The sequence below is a fragment of the Carassius gibelio genome, chromosome B23 (assembly GCF_023724105.1).
Source record: "Carassius gibelio isolate Cgi1373 ecotype wild population from Czech Republic chromosome B23, carGib1.2-hapl.c, whole genome shotgun sequence".
NCBI lineage: Eukaryota > Metazoa > Chordata > Actinopteri > Cypriniformes > Cyprinidae > Carassius > Carassius gibelio.
In genome coordinates, this window is record NC_068418.1 from 10075260 (window position 1) to 10093969 (window position 18710).

Below are 18710 nucleotides of genomic sequence, written 5' to 3' on the forward strand. Positions count from 1 at the left end.
CCGCACACAAAATATTGCATTCGTTCATTCGGTACACACGTGCATCGTACCGAAAGCCCTGTACCGAAACGGTCCGGTAAGAATACACGTACCATTACACCCCTAATAACTAGCAATTGAGTGGTGCAGAGAAGGACAGATAAAATGGCAGACAGACAGATACAGCTGTGTTGTGGATGAAATCTGTGTAGCTGTCATTGAGTGACTTCAGAGATTTCAGAGTCTGAGCATCACACAACCCCCCCCCCCCCCACACACACACACAAAAACACACCCCAAACACACTGTTCCCAAACAAACAGCACACAGACACTTAATTTACCACAGAACACTTCAGAAAATAGGTTTATTTGGGAAGGAGAATGAGAAAGATGGAGCGAGAGAAGGGGAATGGGGGTGGGTTGTCCTAAAGGGTTTTGTCGTGGGAAAGTCAAGCATGGAATCGCAAGAGAGGTCTGCATTTAATGCTTTTGGAATGTTGTGAACATAAAGTATATAAAATTACGCATGTGCTTGTTTGTGTAAGTGTGCATTTGCAAAGACCTAGTGTACAACTAAAATACTCAATTATTCCAACCTATAAACATGAGAATGACAGAGAGTGTGTGTGGCCGAACACGAGGGTATATCACTCTCTCCTTTCCTCATCTAACTTCACAAGGTCAAAGCTTTTGACCTTTGACCTCAAGGCCGACCTAATTGACCTTATGTGGGGAATGTGAGCTGAAAATACTCCACTTTCCATATGGCAGCACTCACACACCCTTATCCATCCCAGACCGCTCACTACATTTGATAAACACGCTCCATAACAATCACGCATCAACACGTGTCTGTGGGAGAATCGATTTGGCAGTCGCAGTGTTTAGTTTCATATACTGAGCTCTCTGTCATCCCCATCACTGCATCAACAACTTCTGAGGGGAAAAATACGTTTGAAGCCGCGGAATTTGAAGGAAGAGGAAAATAGAGTTAAGATCCGTTTGAAATGTGAGCTAACTCAATTTGGTCATGGAGAGTCAAATTGGGTTAGCAGTCAGGGCGTTTTAATTAGCGTGGTAGAAACGGTGACAGGGCGAGACGAGAGGAAGAGTTTCTCTGAACTGTGAGATGGATGAAATAGTTGAGGAACAAAAACAAGCTTGTTATCGTATGGCTTTTAGTTCTTGGTTTAGAGAAAACAAAACAAAAACAGCGAAAGCAAGCTAACAGCTGCGATTTTTAACGCTAGCTAGCATAAGCAACCACTAAAACTTCAAAACCTACAACAGAGAGAGAGATGGCTGTCAAAAGAAATGCCTGTGATGTACTATAGGTGTTTAGTGTTTTGTCTAAATTATAGTTAGTATTTTGTCTAGGGGGAAAAAAATACTTTGTAACAGAGCGAACCTAAAATACCATACACAATGGTTTGATAAAAACAATTTTCTTTCTAATTTCAGAAGTTAGCTGGTACAGTAGATGTCAAAACTGCTTCTTTCTGCAGGCAAATGCCTTGCGTTATTTAGTATTACATTTAAAGTTAATATAATTTCAATGTATTAAATTGGAACTTTATCATTACAAACTAGTAAGTACAAATATATTAATAAATGGCATTCAAGTTACAATAGAAATGCATTTTATTTTACCATAAATGTTTAGTGAACAGTATTTAAAATAAATTTAAATAACAGTATAATGCATTTTCAGTTCATTTAAGTGTAAAAAACATTACATATTAAATAAAAAATTATGCATTTAGCAGACGCTTTTATCCAAAGCGACTTACATTGCATTCAGGCTAACAAAATTCTCCTATCATGTGTTCCCCGGGATTCGAACCCCCAACCTTGCACTTGTTAACGCAATGCTCTACCACTTGAGCTACAGAAACACTGGTATGAAACACATATGGTTCATAGTTAAGTATATTATTTTAAATTATATTTTTCCGTGAAAGTATATTATTTTTAAAATTATTCCTACATAAGTATACATCTTTTTTTACAAGGGAAGGATCACTTGTTGCAAACATTTTTATATTAGTTTCTTTTTTTTTGTATAGATTTCTATACACATGTCTAGAAAATACACATGTCATACAATGTCAATTTCTATACACACGTCATTTTTAAACTATTTATATAAAATAAAAAAATCACCTTAAATGAAAAAAACAAACAAAAGTGAATTGTCAACTTTTAAGAGCATATTAGCATAAAGAAGACCTCAAAGTCAAGGACTTGATTAAAATTAAAATTTTCATTAAATGGTATTCTGTTTATTTCAATTACAACCAAAAATACACTCATTCAATATATAAACTTCGTACTGTTAATGTTTACTTGACGAGGAGACAAATTTGTCAGGTGCTTTAAGCTGAAGTGTGTATGTTTGTGAAAATGTAAAATTATTTGTTAAATATTAAAATACTTTCTCCTATTCCATCTTAACATGCAGAGACAGCTACAAATAAAGCATTCATCTGTTGATTAGTTGGTTGATTTCACCAAGACCTCTAAACACTCTGCCGCTATCAAAACACTGCGGTTTGTTTAAGCATCCTGACTAGCATCTGTTTGATTTATCGAAATTATAAAAATATAGCAACCCAACGACCTCCAGAAATAAAGTAATAAACTAGTAGTCTTTGCTCATGCAAAAAAAATAAAATAAATAAAATAACAACAAATTTAGGATCAGCAAATTGATGACAGGAATTGAGCCATTGTTGCTGTGACAGTGATACTGCAGTGCCCTCCTGATAATGGCCTACGTTCTGTGAGGCCATGACTGATGTGACCCAGGACAAACAGATTAGTGTGTGCATGTCACCAAAGTTTGACACGCCCCTCTGTCAATGTGAGAGCTAAGTTCACGCTGGCACATCACACGATGACACTCAAGACAAAACTTACACACGTGACGAGGGTTTTTTTGGCGGGGGAATGTAATGCATCCGTCTCCCTTCATTTCGCTCACTCGGGAAAGGGGTACTATGGTGAAGACATGCATTTCTCATGGCTATGTGCCACTGAAGAGGAAAATATGGCAAGTATTCAGACGGGCATAAACACAGACAGCTAAAACACGTAGGTCTTGAGTGAGAGGGTTTCTATGAACTCAATGAACCACTTAACGTCACTCGAAACCTACAAACTTCAACAAATCTTTGGAAATATATTGAATATCTATAATATATTCCACATTACTTGGCTGGCAATTTAAAATGTATTCATGTCATGAATATCACAATGATTTTAAAGCTGCAGTCGGTAACTTTTGACGCTCGGTTAATAAACAGAACTGCTTGCGTCTTGCGGAAGAACATCGTAGCCGGAACTACTTCTCTCTGTTTATGTCTATGAAGAATCACAAAGGTACTGGGTTACTCCGCCGCGGTATCCCCGAAGCAATCTAAAATAGTCCGAATATAAACACTTATTATAGGTTTACCCTAGTGATTCAGGACAAGCTAAAAACACGGTTAGGAAAATGGATTCATGGTGTACTCGTTATTATATACATTTTTCTACATTTTGAACACAAACAAAGTTACGGACCGCAGCTCTGATTGGTTGTTTTTTACCGGGAGCGTTGGATTTTCTGCAAATGGCAATAGGACCACTGGGAGGAGCCAGAGGAGCTTGATTTTTTTCACAGATTATCTGTCTCATATTCTACTGTCAGGACATAATGACAGGTTTAACAAATATGTAAAAATATATTTTTACAAAAGTTCCCTACTGCAGCTTTAATGTGCTTTTATTACTCCTTTAAAGAGGTCACTAACTGTCTCTGTTTTTTTATTTTGTACTGTTCTCTGAGGTCCACTTATAATGTTATCAAGCTTTTGCATTAAAAAAAATAATAATAATTTAGAAGTCTTTTTTTAATCTTCATTAAAAATAAAGTTCATTGCCTCTTTCCTAACGTTGCGATCAGAAGGAAGGCAATACAAAGACTGTTTTTCCAGTCTTTCCATCTTGGCATGGCACAGAAACTTCTTGTATTTTGAGCCGGATTATAGTTTGGTTTCTGCATAGACCTACGCGCTCGTCTCACTCGTAAACCCTACATGCATGAATCAGTGGGCGGGGCTAAACAGGCAGCACTGTAGGTGCAGACGTTGATGATCATCTGTGGAGGCGGTGCTTATCCACACTATTACATCACAGAGTCGTACAATCCACATGCTAATGTTTTGGCAGACCGCCTTCAATAAAAGCTGTTTTTAGACTAACGACAAAGTTTTGAGTTCTGAAACTTACTAGATGCTTTTATAGTACAATGACCTCAAATGTCAAAAGATCAAGGGAATTTTGGTTTCTCAGTTTATGACTCCTTTAATTTTTCTAAAGACCACAGCAGCTTAACAGCTTCTTATGAGTAGGGTGAATTTTCAGATTTGATCGATTAATTCAAATGTAATGTTTTACCACAAAGATTTGTAACAAGTCCTTTGTTGAAGGTTTATCACCCTCGTGAACTTCATGTGTGCTTTCTTTAACCAGATGGTAATTTTTTTTTTTACTTTAATCATGTTCATGTTACGGTTTTAAGTTGACTAGTTAAACGTAAAAAAAATGAAATCTTGAACAGAACAAATGTCCTGAAAAAAATATTTTTTTTCCCATATTGCTCAGGCCTATAAGCCTATTTATAATTATGAAATTAGTGATATTTTAATAGTGACTTTCTAATTTATTGTGGAAAAACACTGAAAAATCTGCTAAAATCTGCTCCTCTAATACAAAAAAAAAAAGAAAAAAATTATAAAAAGTGTTTTAAAGCAGGTTTCCTGGCATGACATCAGATGCTCAAGCAGATAGCCCCGCCTCCAAATTATCAGCGGTGTTACTGGCTGTGATGCTATTTTATAATTAGTTTAAAATAGAATTCAATGCTTTCCAGACACCCTGGCATCAAACATGTTTACCAAGACAGACCTTAGTGTATAAAAAGCATGAGTGTGTGTCCTGCTGGGTGGTCCTTTGAGTTGTATACTAGCCCTCTGTCTCTGATTCTTCCTTTATCTCTTGCAGCCCTATAATCACACACACACACACACACACACACACATGCATACAGCCCACACACTGCTGAGTAAATAGTACTAGTGTGTACTAGATGTTACTAATCTTGCCTGTTCCATTTTAGCAGAAGATCTCATACCACTCAGTTTTTTCCATCCCTCCCTTCATTTCTTCACCTGTGTTCCTGTTATTACCAGTCTGCCCATATTTCTGTTCCCAGTGTTTGCAGCTGAAGTTAGTGCCGCTGGCGGAGTGATATATATGTTGGTTATTTACAGTACGTTTTATAGCACAAGCTCATGTTATACAAGATCGCGTGAAGAGTTGAATTTATCGCACACAAATTTCCACATACTGTCACGTCTCTGTCAGACCCCGGTAAGTTCATTTTCCTCCAGAAAATGGCAAGCAACATGGCACAATAATTTAAGAAGTGCTCTCACAGGTGTTTTATTTATAATGGCTTCTTCAGTGTGGCTCATCCCATTGGAATTTAGCGTTTGCATTACAGGTTTTAAAAGTAGATTAATACATTTTTTCAGGGAAAAAAAAATATTAATGATATTATGAATGATATCCTGGTCTCTATATACATCTTTAGTTTGTTTAAATCCCAACCGGTTAGTATGAGTCTCAGTCTCAGACACGTGTAGACACATGTGAACATACAGTTTACCTGTTCCTCTTTTCTAAAGACCATGTGCCACTGAGCATGTCAGATATAACGTCAGCCCCACAGAGGAAAAGATGACACTATCTGAAAGGACACATTAAAGCACCTGCATACAGGATGATGGATCCAGAGACAGAAATAAAACCAATGACAAAACACCAACATGAGGCGGTCTGTCATCAGATGATCTCCACAGATTAAACCAGATCTCAGGCTGTTCTTCAAACATCAAGTACAGTACCACATACTGAAAACAGAAACAGATCTAACTACTCATGAAACGTTTCATTATCATGCCGATCCAAACCAGCATGCTGTTACTTTCCTGAAAACATCGGTCAGCTCTTGACGTAAAACTGGTTCATGCAACTAATAAAAGATCAATAAAAGAGCTTTTTCTTAATTGTTTATTTTTGGCTGAACTATGCCTTTAAGCACTGTTCTCTTAATCTGCTGAGCTCCTCTCATCTCCATGTCTTTCTGTGCTGGGATGCGTCTGGGAAAGAGGGGATGAAGCTTTAAACCAGTTTATTCTCAGGGCTAATCTGAAGGGATTTCTGCCTTCTACAGGAGCACATAACACAAGAATGTATGAGACAGATTACTGGTGCCCACCTCAATCCGCTTTACCAGAGAAACCTCACCGAAAGAAAAGAAGTGAAAGATTGAAAGGGATGGAACGAAGGAGGGAGTGACAAAGACAGACTGAAGACATAATTCCCTCTGTCTCAAGTAGCTGAGTCGCAGGACTCCATTCTGAGAATACTCGCTTAACACTCAACACATTACACACTAAATGTAAGAATCAATTTGAAATGTGTTTCTTTCTTCTAGCTGCTCTACATAGAGTAACCAGGTGTTTCTAATTTGAATAATTAGCTGCTGTTAAATGAACTGAGATGATGTTGGTTACACACACCCTGATGAAGGCATGTAGCCGCAAAGCGTAGATGTACCTCTCACCAAAAGAGTTTTAACGTATAAAGCCAGTGATGCAATAAAGGCTTTTTAACTTTTCACTACAATTTGAGTGCTTTGGAGTTCTTGTCTTTAAATGCAGTGCTGACATTTGCATGCTCACGCTTGCTCTCATTATAACACACGGATTGTAGACATTCTGAAATATTAATTATGCATATATTTATTGTGTTATAACAAAGATTGCAATGAACTGAGAAGTCTTTTAGAGATTATAAATGCAGCGCTCTTTGCTTGCATTCTGCCAAACCATGCGTGCAGCAGCCGTGATTGTACTCTTATTGTCAGCAAGACAAATTACATAATATTTATAATAATAATAATAATAATAATAATAATAATAATATGCAAAGGTTTTACTGCAAAGAACCACTAAAAATACAGCAAACATCATTGCAATTTTTGAGAAAAATCAGCAAATGCAATAATTTTGGCCTGCAAAATTTAGAAAATGCAACTTTTTGTTTGTACTGTCCAAGGACATGGCATCTGTGTCTCAAGAAATAGCAAGTGAGCATATGATGGCCAGAAATGCTGTCTAGGTAGGTGGCTCAATAGGTTTCATGCTGTTCACCAGCATGCCAATCAACCAATCAAGTCTTGCCAGTTAAGATTGTTAAAGGAATAGTTCTCCCAAAAATGTAACTTTGCTGAAAATTCCCGAAAAAGCAATGGTTCACAGTTAAAACTCCTTAATTATGAATTTGTTTCTTCCAAATCACAACTTTTCACTTTTCAAGACATTAACTGATGGACTGGAGTGGTGTGGATCATTGTGATGTTTTCATCAGCTGTTTGGACTCTGCACATGAACACATCAACTCAAGTACATATGGAGGGAGGGGTTCTAGCAGACCAATCTCAGCGCTGGCGGTCCAACGCTGTTTGTTTTAAGGAGAGGTGCACGTCAGGCTACAGCATAGGCTACGATTTAAGACGTAGGTTCGACACAGAAATATAAATCAGCCAATGGGGACCACAAAAAATTAACACACACATTGACTTTTTAAGCCAGGGAGATGGCCCATATGTTAAACGCGATGGGGAAGAGCTCCCAACCCCCCCCCCCCCCCATGATACCAACACCCGATTAACCCAAGGATACACACACACAGACATGAGCTAACACAGTCAGATGGTGGAGAACAGCAGACAGTGCTTCCTAAAGAGCAAATACCCCATGACTCTAATTTAAATCCACATGAGGTGTTTAAAGCAAAACCTGCCTAGATAGCATTTTTGGACATCATATGCATGTTTCAAATTGTGTTCAAAGTGTTTCTTTGAAACATTTCAACATTGAGAACTTGGCTAACGATACCCAAATGCTGCTATCCAAACCAGCTCACTAGGTAAAACACAGCCCAACAACCCCTCGAGAGTAGAGCTCTTACCCTTTCTGACGTCCACAGGACAGGAAACACGTTTTCAACTATAGAGAACCAGGTTTCCTCCATGACCTCTACCCAAAAACAGCTCAGCGTCACTGGGCTACACTCCTTCTGACGGCAGCTGGCACTGGATGTCCTCTAGCTGCATCACACACACACACACACACACTCCAAAAATATGTTCAAGCTGGAACACTTGCCCTACTTTTAATTGAGTGTGAGCTGCTAATTTGCTTTCCTGAGAACTAGCGTGTGACAAACACATACTCATACACTCTAAAAAACATCTGCAAAAACAGGGCACAATATACGGTTTCATTTGAAGGAATTTTTCTGAATTTTTATTTTTACAGTTGTTTTGCCAGTCTTTTGAATTTTGCACTTCATTCAATGCATTGTGTTTTAGATTTAACAGAAATCTCTGTAAAATTAACAGATAATGTCGTATGTAAAGAGCTGCCAGTACTTTTTCTGTTATTTTATGGATTTATTTTTTACAGCGTAAAACTCACACAACAAACAACTACACTATGATTTTAAAATCCCTTAGACATTATACATTTTTATTACCAACATTTATTTTAATTTTAAAGTAACTAAATTTTATGATTTTGGGTTTCGTTTTAGGTAACTACAATAACTCACACAAGAAAAAGATGATGCGAAAACATGCAAAAAAGAATGTTTGAGAAATGCATTATTATTAACAGACCACTATATAATTTACTCATATTTTTCTGTTTTTATTTAGAATTTTATTTATCTGCTTTCATAATTTTTATTCGTTTTTTAATATTTCTATTTAGCTTTTTTAAATGTCAGTTTTAGTCATTTTAGCACTTTAACTTATTTTAGTTTGTCATCAAAACAACATTACATTTTATTTATTTTAAAAAGAGAAAAATATTTTTTTATTATAAATAGAGCATTATAGTATTTATTTGTTTTCATAGCATTTATTTTTATGCCAGTTTTAGTAATTTTTGGTATTAACATTTAATTTCCATTTAATTTTGATTATATTAAATATTTAATAAGTATAATTCATTTTATTTCAGCTTTATTTTAAATTACTGAAAATATTTTAATATTTTTAGTTTTAGTTAACAATAACAACACTGGATGAGAATGGTATAGTTAACCTAAAAAGAAAAAGAAACAACAAAACTTGTGCCGCTAAAATCTGCTGCCTGAAAAACCAACGGGTCTGAAGTTTAAATGGGTGGAAGTGTGTGTGAGGGTGTCCCACCCAAGAAGCTACAATTAGCAAACAGGTATTAACACAGCATTTAAAGTACGGCACAGAAAGAGCATTCCAGGGTGCGTTAACGGGCGTGTGTTTCACACAAGGAAAAGTGTGTGACCATTTAAGGCTGATTTTGTTAGAGGAGTCTTCTAGGCACCTTTCTCTCTCTCTCTCTCTCTCTCTCTCTCATGCAGTGTTCTCAGTAGCTGGCACTCAACCAACTTAACAGTCTATCTGTGCCAAAACAGCATCAAGAGTCCAAAATGAAGAAAATATTAGGAGAACAGACCCTGCATGCTATTTTTACCCACAAAGAGTCTACGAGGCTGACCCAGAAAGCCAATGTGTGACATCATGTGTGTGTCAGACCAGGTAAGATCTTATCCAATAAGCCATGGCTTCCGATGACAGATATATTCATTCTCGGAGTTCATCATTTAATAAAGGGAACACAAATGCTTGTAGCTATCCAAGCGCAATCCCACAAACTACTGTCATGATGGGGTATACAAAAGAGAGAGGATGTAGCATGTGAAGAGAAGAAAAAAAACTTCGATTTGATATTCACAATCATATTTGAGCAATTAAAGCTGCGGTAGGTAACTTTTGACGCTCTAGCGGTTAATAAACAGAACTGCTTGCGTCTTGTGGAAGAACATCGTAGCCGGATCTACTTCTCTCTGTTTATGTCTATGAAGAATCACAACGGTACTGGGTTACTCCGCCGCGGTATCCCCGAAACAATCTAAAATAGTCAGAATATAAACACTTATTATAGGTGCACCCTAGTGATTCAGGACAAGCTAAAAACAGTTTGGAAAATGGATTCATGGTGTACTCGCTTATTATATACATTTTTCTACATTTTGAACACAAACAAAGTTACGGACCGCAGCTCTGATTGGTTGTTTCTTACCAGGAGCGGATGAATTTCTTCAAATGGCAATAGAACCACTGGGAGGAGCCAGAGGAGCTTGATTTTTTTTACAGATTATCTGTCTCATATTCTACTGTCAGGACATAATGACAGGTTTAACAAATATGTAAAAAACATATTTTTACAAAAGTTACCTTCTGCAGCTTTAATGAAGATTCTGATTCTGTTACAATACCAATATTCATGTCTTAATTTCTTCATTTTCAAACGTTAAACATCTAGTTCTTATTTTGTTGGAGGATCTCTTTAAAGATCCTCTTCTGTTGGCAGTTTAATAAACATTGCTCATTACAAAACTGGTGAAACAGGTTGTGCACGCTGCGTTCCTAACTGCATGTTACAAGTGAACCAAACTTCCAAAAGCCAAAAAGCTCTAGTGTGAAAGTGCCAAGAGCAAGAAAGTCAAGACAAAACGGCAAATTGCTGAGATTAAGCGATTAATCTGAAAGCACATTATAACCTTCTGAGACAGATTAAAACGCAGTCCCTGGGATTAATCCCATCGAACCATTAAACACATCAACGTCTCCGTCACAGAGAGCAGAGCTCTTTCATCCAAAAATGGAAAATGTGTCATCATTTAATCACAGTCAGGTCATTTCAATCCTGTATGACTCTCTTCTGCAGAACACCACACAATGGATGGACACTGAAACACTGAAGAATGAAGTCACACAGGTTTGGAAAGACACAAGGGTGAGCAAATCATTATTCTCCCTTAAACTGCCACCATAACAAGTTTGTCAAGTGCTCCACACATCCTCACCTATTTCCCTGGATCCTTCTCTCAAAGCTGTCTCCTTTACCCCTGGACGATGGCGTCTCCCTCCCACTCTCCTGCTCCAGTGAAGAAGACCCCAGTCCAGGTTGGGGTGTCTGCTTGCCATCCGCCGGACCTCTCTGGATCCTCCCTTGACCCCTCAGCTCCTCAGAGCTCCTCCTCATGGCTTGGAGCTGCGCTAGAGGCACTATGTCACTGTCTTTAGGCCTATGCCAGACCGTCTGCTGGCTCGTGCAGTTGTAGTAGTAGAACCGATTGTTATTGCTGTCAAAAAGCTCCCACCACTGGTTGCCGTCTGACTGACGGACCGGGACACCGGGCGGTAGATCCCACCCGCACTCGCTGGTCAGCAGGTTGACATACATGCGCTCCCTCGTGCGCGGCTCCAAGATCTCCACCCAGTCAGACCTAGAGAGAGGACACATGGCTAACGTAGTCAGGATATGAGTCAAATAGTGCAGTCTGTACAGACAATCAAGCAAGTGGGTTTGAGTGCAGCTTGTTTATAACAAAAACGCAGTGTGAGAAAACCCCAGCTTGTGAGATAAACAAGATTTGAACAAAAGCAAATGTAAAATGAGAGTGGAGGTTCAGCTCAGGTCAGCAGAAGAAAATGCAATTGTATCTTAATGAGATATTCAGAAGATAGGCCTGCCTGCAACATCTAATCCATGTGTTTTAGCTCAACAGATTTACCCTTTTACAGATGTAGACCTGTGATTGAGGGACTGTGGAGGACGGAGCCTGGTTTAATCACGTTTATTTGAAGTTCAGAGGTTTATTTCCATGGCTAAGCTACACTTTTCCACTTTTCTCTCTCTGACTCATTGACTCGGCTGTTCGACACTGCTTACTATGCATGAGGGTCCACTACTGCGTGGGGGAACATTTGCAATGGGTTCACTGTAAATAAAAATAATCATGATTTGAACATTAAAAGACTGTGAAAATACTAAGGGAAAAACCGGGAGTAACTGTGATAGATCTAACCTTTCATTTAAGGTAATTGTGCGTTAAAATACTTTTAAATGTACAGTTTTTGGAAGTGAAAAAGAAAAGTCATTGTATAATTTACAGTGAAAATTGTAAACTGACATTCCCAGAATTCCCTGCATGACACTCCACATTTAATGTCTTTTTATTGAAATAACGATTTCTTAAATGTGGAGCTACATACTTCCATGCAGCCTCCACAAAAGAAACAGGAGGGTGCAGGTGTGAGCCAAAAACCTTTCAACTTACAGTGACTTGCCATGGTTCAAACTCAACACACACTCATGCATATGATGAACCTGCAGCATCGATCACTCATCTCTTGGGATTGGTCATCAACACTGGAGATGCAGACATACATACAAGCGAGGTTTTTTTCCACAGTCAGTTTTTTTGAAAATGTAGTGAAACCGCTTTGCTGAATGTGAGGTCAGATGGGCTTTCAGAGCCAGAACTGATCAGGGGCGACTGGGCACACGGCCCAGAGACAAGAGCATGGACTCGTGATGGGACATAGATCGGGAATCTGGCTCTCTGCCTCCTCAGCACTGCTCTAATCTTCCCTCACTAAGAGTTACAACAAAGCTATCTTTCTCTACTACAGATGGCCAACTGCACACAGGACGCACAGGAAACAGATATCAGCTCTGAGATTGCTTTAGAGCACTGTCTGACACGTTAAACTGTTACAGGAATTACATGGCTCAGAGAAACATCTAGAAAGCACCTGTTCAGTTCAAGCCAAAAGGAAAAACCTGAATTGCACCTGTTGCATTCTAGAAACCTAATGCATTCTGGGATTGATTACACAGAGGCCACTGTAACAACAACCCAAACATGGCACACAACAACAAAGCTACACTGTAAATGTGATCCTAAACATGAATCTATTTCCAGAAATTAAAATGGTCATCATTTACTCACCTTCATGTCACTCCAAACCTGTAAGAGATTCATTCTTCTTGTGGAACATAAAATAAGATATTTTGAAGAATTTTTGTGAGCACCGACTCCCATTTGCATTCAAAATATCTTCCATTATGTTCCACAGAAGAAATTAATTCATGCAGGTTTGAAAAACATGAATGTGAGTAAATGATGCCTGAATTTAGATTTTTGTATTAACTAATTGCTTTCATTTTAGAGTCACCCAAACAATTTATCAATTTAGATTTATTATAGGGAAAAATCTTCCTAAATATTAAATAATTTCTTTGAACTAAATAAAACCAATTAATTTAGATGATACCAAATAAAGCTTATGGCTAACTGTCATTTGTTGTTGTTGTTGTTGCAATTTTATTCCCCCATCAAATGCATGTACAACAAAATGTCAATAACTATCAATCTAACTAATAGCTTTTAAAAAGGAAATCACTTTACATTTTAAATAACTGAGGTTCGGTTCAATTTTGCTCTGAAAATATAAACAGACATGTGCAAATCAGTAGTGTGTTTGCATACACAGCAAAACTAGGGATATCAATCCGAACCATTTTACCAATAACCCACTACTGTTCATCTCTTACAGCAAATTTTTAAGCATGCAATATGTAAAAGGTTGTATCAATATTTCAGTGAAAAATTCAGTGTCTACCAAAAGTTATATCATCCATTGTCAATAGTGAAGCAATGTACGAAGTGAAGCTTTCTGATTGTGAATTCACATGAAAAACCTGAATTCAAACTAAATCTGCTTTTATATTGAAATTACTGGAAATTACAGTAAAAATATGACCTTAAGACTACATATGTAAAAGCTCTTATTATTGTATTAACAGTCCAGTACTTAGACAGTACTTCACACACATCAATCCAAATAAAGTAAAGCAATCCGAACTGTTCCAGCATGCTTCGACTATTCACCGTCCCATTCGCACCAAAACACCAAACAGCATCAGACTGTACCTGTAGGGACCCTCGCACACATCTATGTCACACTTCACCTTGTGCTGAAGTCATGAAGTCAACGATTTGAGATCCAAATCCACAAAGCTGGGACAATTACTCTGGATGTGTGCAGCTTCCTCTTCTGACTCAAGGAGGCTACATGAGAAGAAGCATGTGTGTGTGTGTGTGTGTGTGAGATATCTACCTCCACTGTGAGGGTCTTTCCAGGACAGTGAGTCGTGAGCCCTACCCTATCCCAGCATGCACAGTAAGGGCCATCTGCTATGTTTGGGGGTCAGCAGTGAGCTCATAGTGGCCCTGTAAACCTGACCACAAGCCCCTGACCCCCACACTCATGTGACCAAAGGACGAGAATAGAAACCCTTTGTGCTAAAGGGCACGTGTTGGTAGAGAAAAGGAGTCTGTGAGATGATGACACACAGAAAACCATAAAAGCTGTTGTGATCTGTGTGACTAACAGTGCATTCAAGTCATGCTGGGAAACCGTATTTATTAGTTGAAAGCACATGAGCTGCACCACAAAGTCTTGAGTGGGAAACAGAAACACTGCACTTTGTTTAAGCCTATCGTTTCAGAATTGGATTCAAATGATTGTATCGCACAATTACGATAGATTATATGACGATTACATTTATTCCACCTTAATAAAGTGAATAAAAACATAAAAAAATAAAAGCTAAATCACCACCTTGCTCTGACCTATATAACGTGACGCCTTGATATTGTAATTATGAGTCAAATGCACCAGAAGTGCCCTTCTCCATGTGTTTAGACGCCATGCACAGCTCAGTTAGTGATGGGAGAAGCATTTTAAGTTTTTCGAATCTTGCATCTTTTCGAAACGCACTGCAAAAATGATCAACTGTTTCCAAATTCTCAAAATGCTCATCTGCTTATCCGAATTAAATCAATGCAATGAAAACAGCCTTAGTATTCACAAACACCTGTTTTATAAAACAACAGCTAATGTTTTATTGAAACTGTAATCTATTACATGCAATTAACAAATCTTATGCTATTAAATAAGTGTATAATGTGTTTTATTGTATTAAATTGCAGGGTTTGTTTTGTACGTTTAATGGAGAGCTTGGTTTATCAGGCCATTAAGAGACTACTAACTAGAAGTTTTTGTTTATATTATACAAATGTATCATTAAAATGCAAACAAATGTATAATTCATGCATTGAGGTCGCCCCCTAGAAATAGTTAAGACGTAATGAAGCATTGTTTACGGAAACAAATTATTCGCAAAGGTTTCGAAGCTTCATGAAGCATGTTTTGAAAGCGGTCATTACTAAGTTCACTTAAGCAGAAGCATGTTATCATCAATCACTCAGAAGTCCCTACGAAACCCTGGGATTTTATCAAATAAACCAGATGCAGTTTCATCAGTCATGTTATAAAATGCTGAATCGCTTTATTACAGTTGAGAGGCATCGTATGTGTTGCAATAAATTGAGGATGTATTATGTCTAATTGGTGCTTGTTTGGGCTACTTGTAGTTCATGCACATGTTTCCAGGTAAATTAATCACAGAAAAACATGTGGAGGGTTCTGAAACTTTCTGGCCAACAGAAATCTTAGAGTCGCACGATGAAAACAGAGCTGTATTGTTTGAGATATACACCAGTACCCACTGACTAGATAAAGACTGTATTGAGCTGGAGAAAAAAAACTCAGTATAAACTTTCACATGCGCTTTTGTATCTGTGTGTGCTTCAAAGAAAAACATGCTTGCCCTTTTGACACTGCCACAAAACAGCCTGGAAATATCCCAGGCTTTATTATTGTCTTTGCTTGCCTTTTGTGAGAAGAGGTCAGAGTGTCATTAACGGACATTTATCTTGTTAGAGAAACTGTGTTAAATGCTCGCCTGCATATGAGATTCAGTGGATGTATGTGGTCAGTCCTCTGAACATGTTCAGACATGCAGACAATGAGAGACAAGCTGCTGTTACTGTACATGCATATACATGTTTGCACCAGAGAATTTATTAGAATTTTATTTGACTATTCTGAGACCTGTTTTTTGTTAAGACTCATTAAATATTTATATGCAACTCCGTGTTTTTTATATGCAAATTAATTTGGTCCAGATAATTATATAATTATATAACATAGATACAAAGAGTTATGGGAACAACAAAGACTGAATGGAGTAATTTATAAATAATAACAATAATAATAATAAAATAAGAAATATGTGATATTAAATGTAATAAAAAATATTTTATTTAAAAAATATATATTTTGGCACATCAATTTATTTTTACATTTTCCTATTTTGACATTTTCTCTTGAAACAGTAAGTTCAGGCACTAAAGTTTAATTTAATGAAATGTAGTGTAATTTAATTTTTCAAATAAGAAATGATTAAAATATGTCAATTTTTAATTAGTTAAATTGAATAATAATATTTTGCCACATAACACATTTTACACAGTCATTTCGATAAATAAACGAAATAATTTAAATTTGTGTGAACTCCTTGTTTCAGTAACACATATTATATTTGATTTTATTATTTAAATTAAAAAAACATTTATCTTGGTGCATCATGCAATTTCATGGCTTCTCTAAATATTATAGTCACCTCCAACCAATCATTTCCTGAAAAATCTAAAGCTGAAAAGCAAATATTTAGAAACCACCTGCTGTGATTATTTTAGTGAGTGTGAATGTGTTCTTACGTGACTGTTTTTCTTACATTTCTGTGGTCTGCACACAAACAGCAGGCTCTCAGGGCCTGACACGAGGACACGGCCCAAGTGCCCAACACATTAATTATATCCAGTATCATAAAGCCTTCGAGTAAACGACTGCTGGGAAACCCACACCACATTTTTTGAATGTGTATTTCAAACGGTCGCAGTAAGTGACAAGTCTATTTCTATCCTTATCTCTCTCTCCTAAAGAGCAAAGGAAGCATGGGAGGAGTGGGGAACACACACACGTGCTCTCTGACAGTGTGTAGTGCTAGCAAACACACACGCACACACACACACACCAGTAAACATGCAAATCACCCTCCAGCTCCACAGCTGTGCCTCTTCCCAGGGCAACTTGTCATCAAACTTTATCAGTGTGCTGAGGGAAGAACGGGCTGGATCTCTGGATGATGACGGGCAGCACTGTTTGAGGATGTTAGGGCTTTTTTTAATCCTCCAACACACTCCTCCATGAAGAGCGATGCTCAGACGCCCCTGTGACTGTTTGGGATCAGATGAGTTTAGCATCTGATTTGTTTACTCTGTGGTCACGGCTGGAAGCTGCACGCTAAGGAAGCAGCATATGCATATGAGTGTGTAAACACTCATGTAACCACAGTATCTATCAAATGAATTTATCTTCTTTTTATTCTACATCTGGCTTAATTTAACTATGAACATTAGAAGCATGAAAGGTTCCTGTTAATTTGACAACACACCCTGCTGTAAAGACTGGCTTAAACCAACATGAATTTGCATGCTGGATTACACTTGTTTCAGTTTTGAATCCAAACAAGGATGTGAATGAGATTTAAGAGCTTTAGCAGAGGGGAAGATTAACAAAGAATAATGATTTACGCTTTGGTCTGAGTCACACATGGCACTCTATTTCTGTGCTGATCCATTCATTTAAAATGCACCTTAAAATATATTACAAATAAAATCCATGCTTCAATGCTTTGGCATGAAGCCCAAAAAGTCAGGCTGATAAGACATCAGAAGACTTCAGAAGACTTGAAATACTGTACACAAATTGCAAGGACTTCTTTTACAGTGTTTTTATGGTGATTCTGTCAGTTCCTCAACCTGATCGCTTTAAAATCGGCTGGAGCGCTGTTATCCCACACTCTTAAACATTTCTGTCCAGGATCCTTTGTGTGCACTTGGAATACTACCTCCTCTCATCAAAATGAAACACAAAATGACAACACTTGACAAGTACCTCTGAAAACACTAGAGGCAGACGGGAGGAAAGCCATTTACATGAATTAGGATGCTCAGTCTAACAAACACTGCTCGTGAAGGTGATTTATTTTTTCAGGAGGATATGCCTTCAGATGGCCAAATCATTACCTGTGGGACGTGTAAATCTCACGAGTCAAAGCCAGACAGACCGTCCCACAGGTAAAGCTGACTCACGTAACACTTCAGTGTGCGAATGAATGTCACTTTATAAAAATGTCAGTGGTTTCCAAATACAGCACACCGACAGCTGTATAGCTTCCCCTCTATAGCAGGTAAAGCAGTAGGTGTGAGATGTTGCGTTATAAGGTAATTGAAACAGGACCACCTGTTCTTCTCACTTTTGTAGTCACTAGACACTTCACATTATGTAAATAAACACAAACTACAGCACTTACACACACACACACACACACACACACACACACACACACACACACACACAGCATTTTACACTAGGCCATCTGCCTCGGTTTTGAATGAACCTTGCTGACCTTACCTTATGACATCACAGCAGAAACAAATCTTCTCCACACACACACGCACACACATACACATACACCTATTGTTTATTACAAAGATAAATATTGTAACCTAACCCACACACTAAAATCTGCAACATCTGTAGCGTTTTACTTTATTTTTTTATCTCTCTCTCTCTCTTTCTCTCTCTATACCTGGACGTTGCCCTGTGATTTTTCCCATAACGAGAATACGGGATATGACATGCAGTCAGAAGTGCATTGTGGGTACGGTTTGGAAAGATGATATTGTGAGTGTTTACATTTCTGTCAGGTATGTTGTGTGTCGCCAAAGAAAGTGGAATCAAAC

General features: G+C 37.8%; 1 protein-coding gene across 2 annotated transcripts in view; it reads right to left on the reverse strand.

Annotated features, from left to right (window-relative positions):
* LOC128011552 (rho GTPase-activating protein 39) overlaps window positions 1-18710 on the reverse strand; it is a 61485-nt gene that overhangs the window by 22608 nt on the left and 20167 nt on the right. The window contains exon 2 of one of the 2 annotated variants that reach the window (XM_052594066.1): window positions 11010-11432. In XM_052594066.1, coding sequence (XP_052450026.1) covers window positions 11010-11432 — 423 coding nt within the window. Of the gene's footprint in view, window positions 1-8063; window positions 8221-11009; window positions 11433-18710 lie in introns of those variants that run through there. The other variant, XM_052594068.1, reaches the window with a different exon arrangement.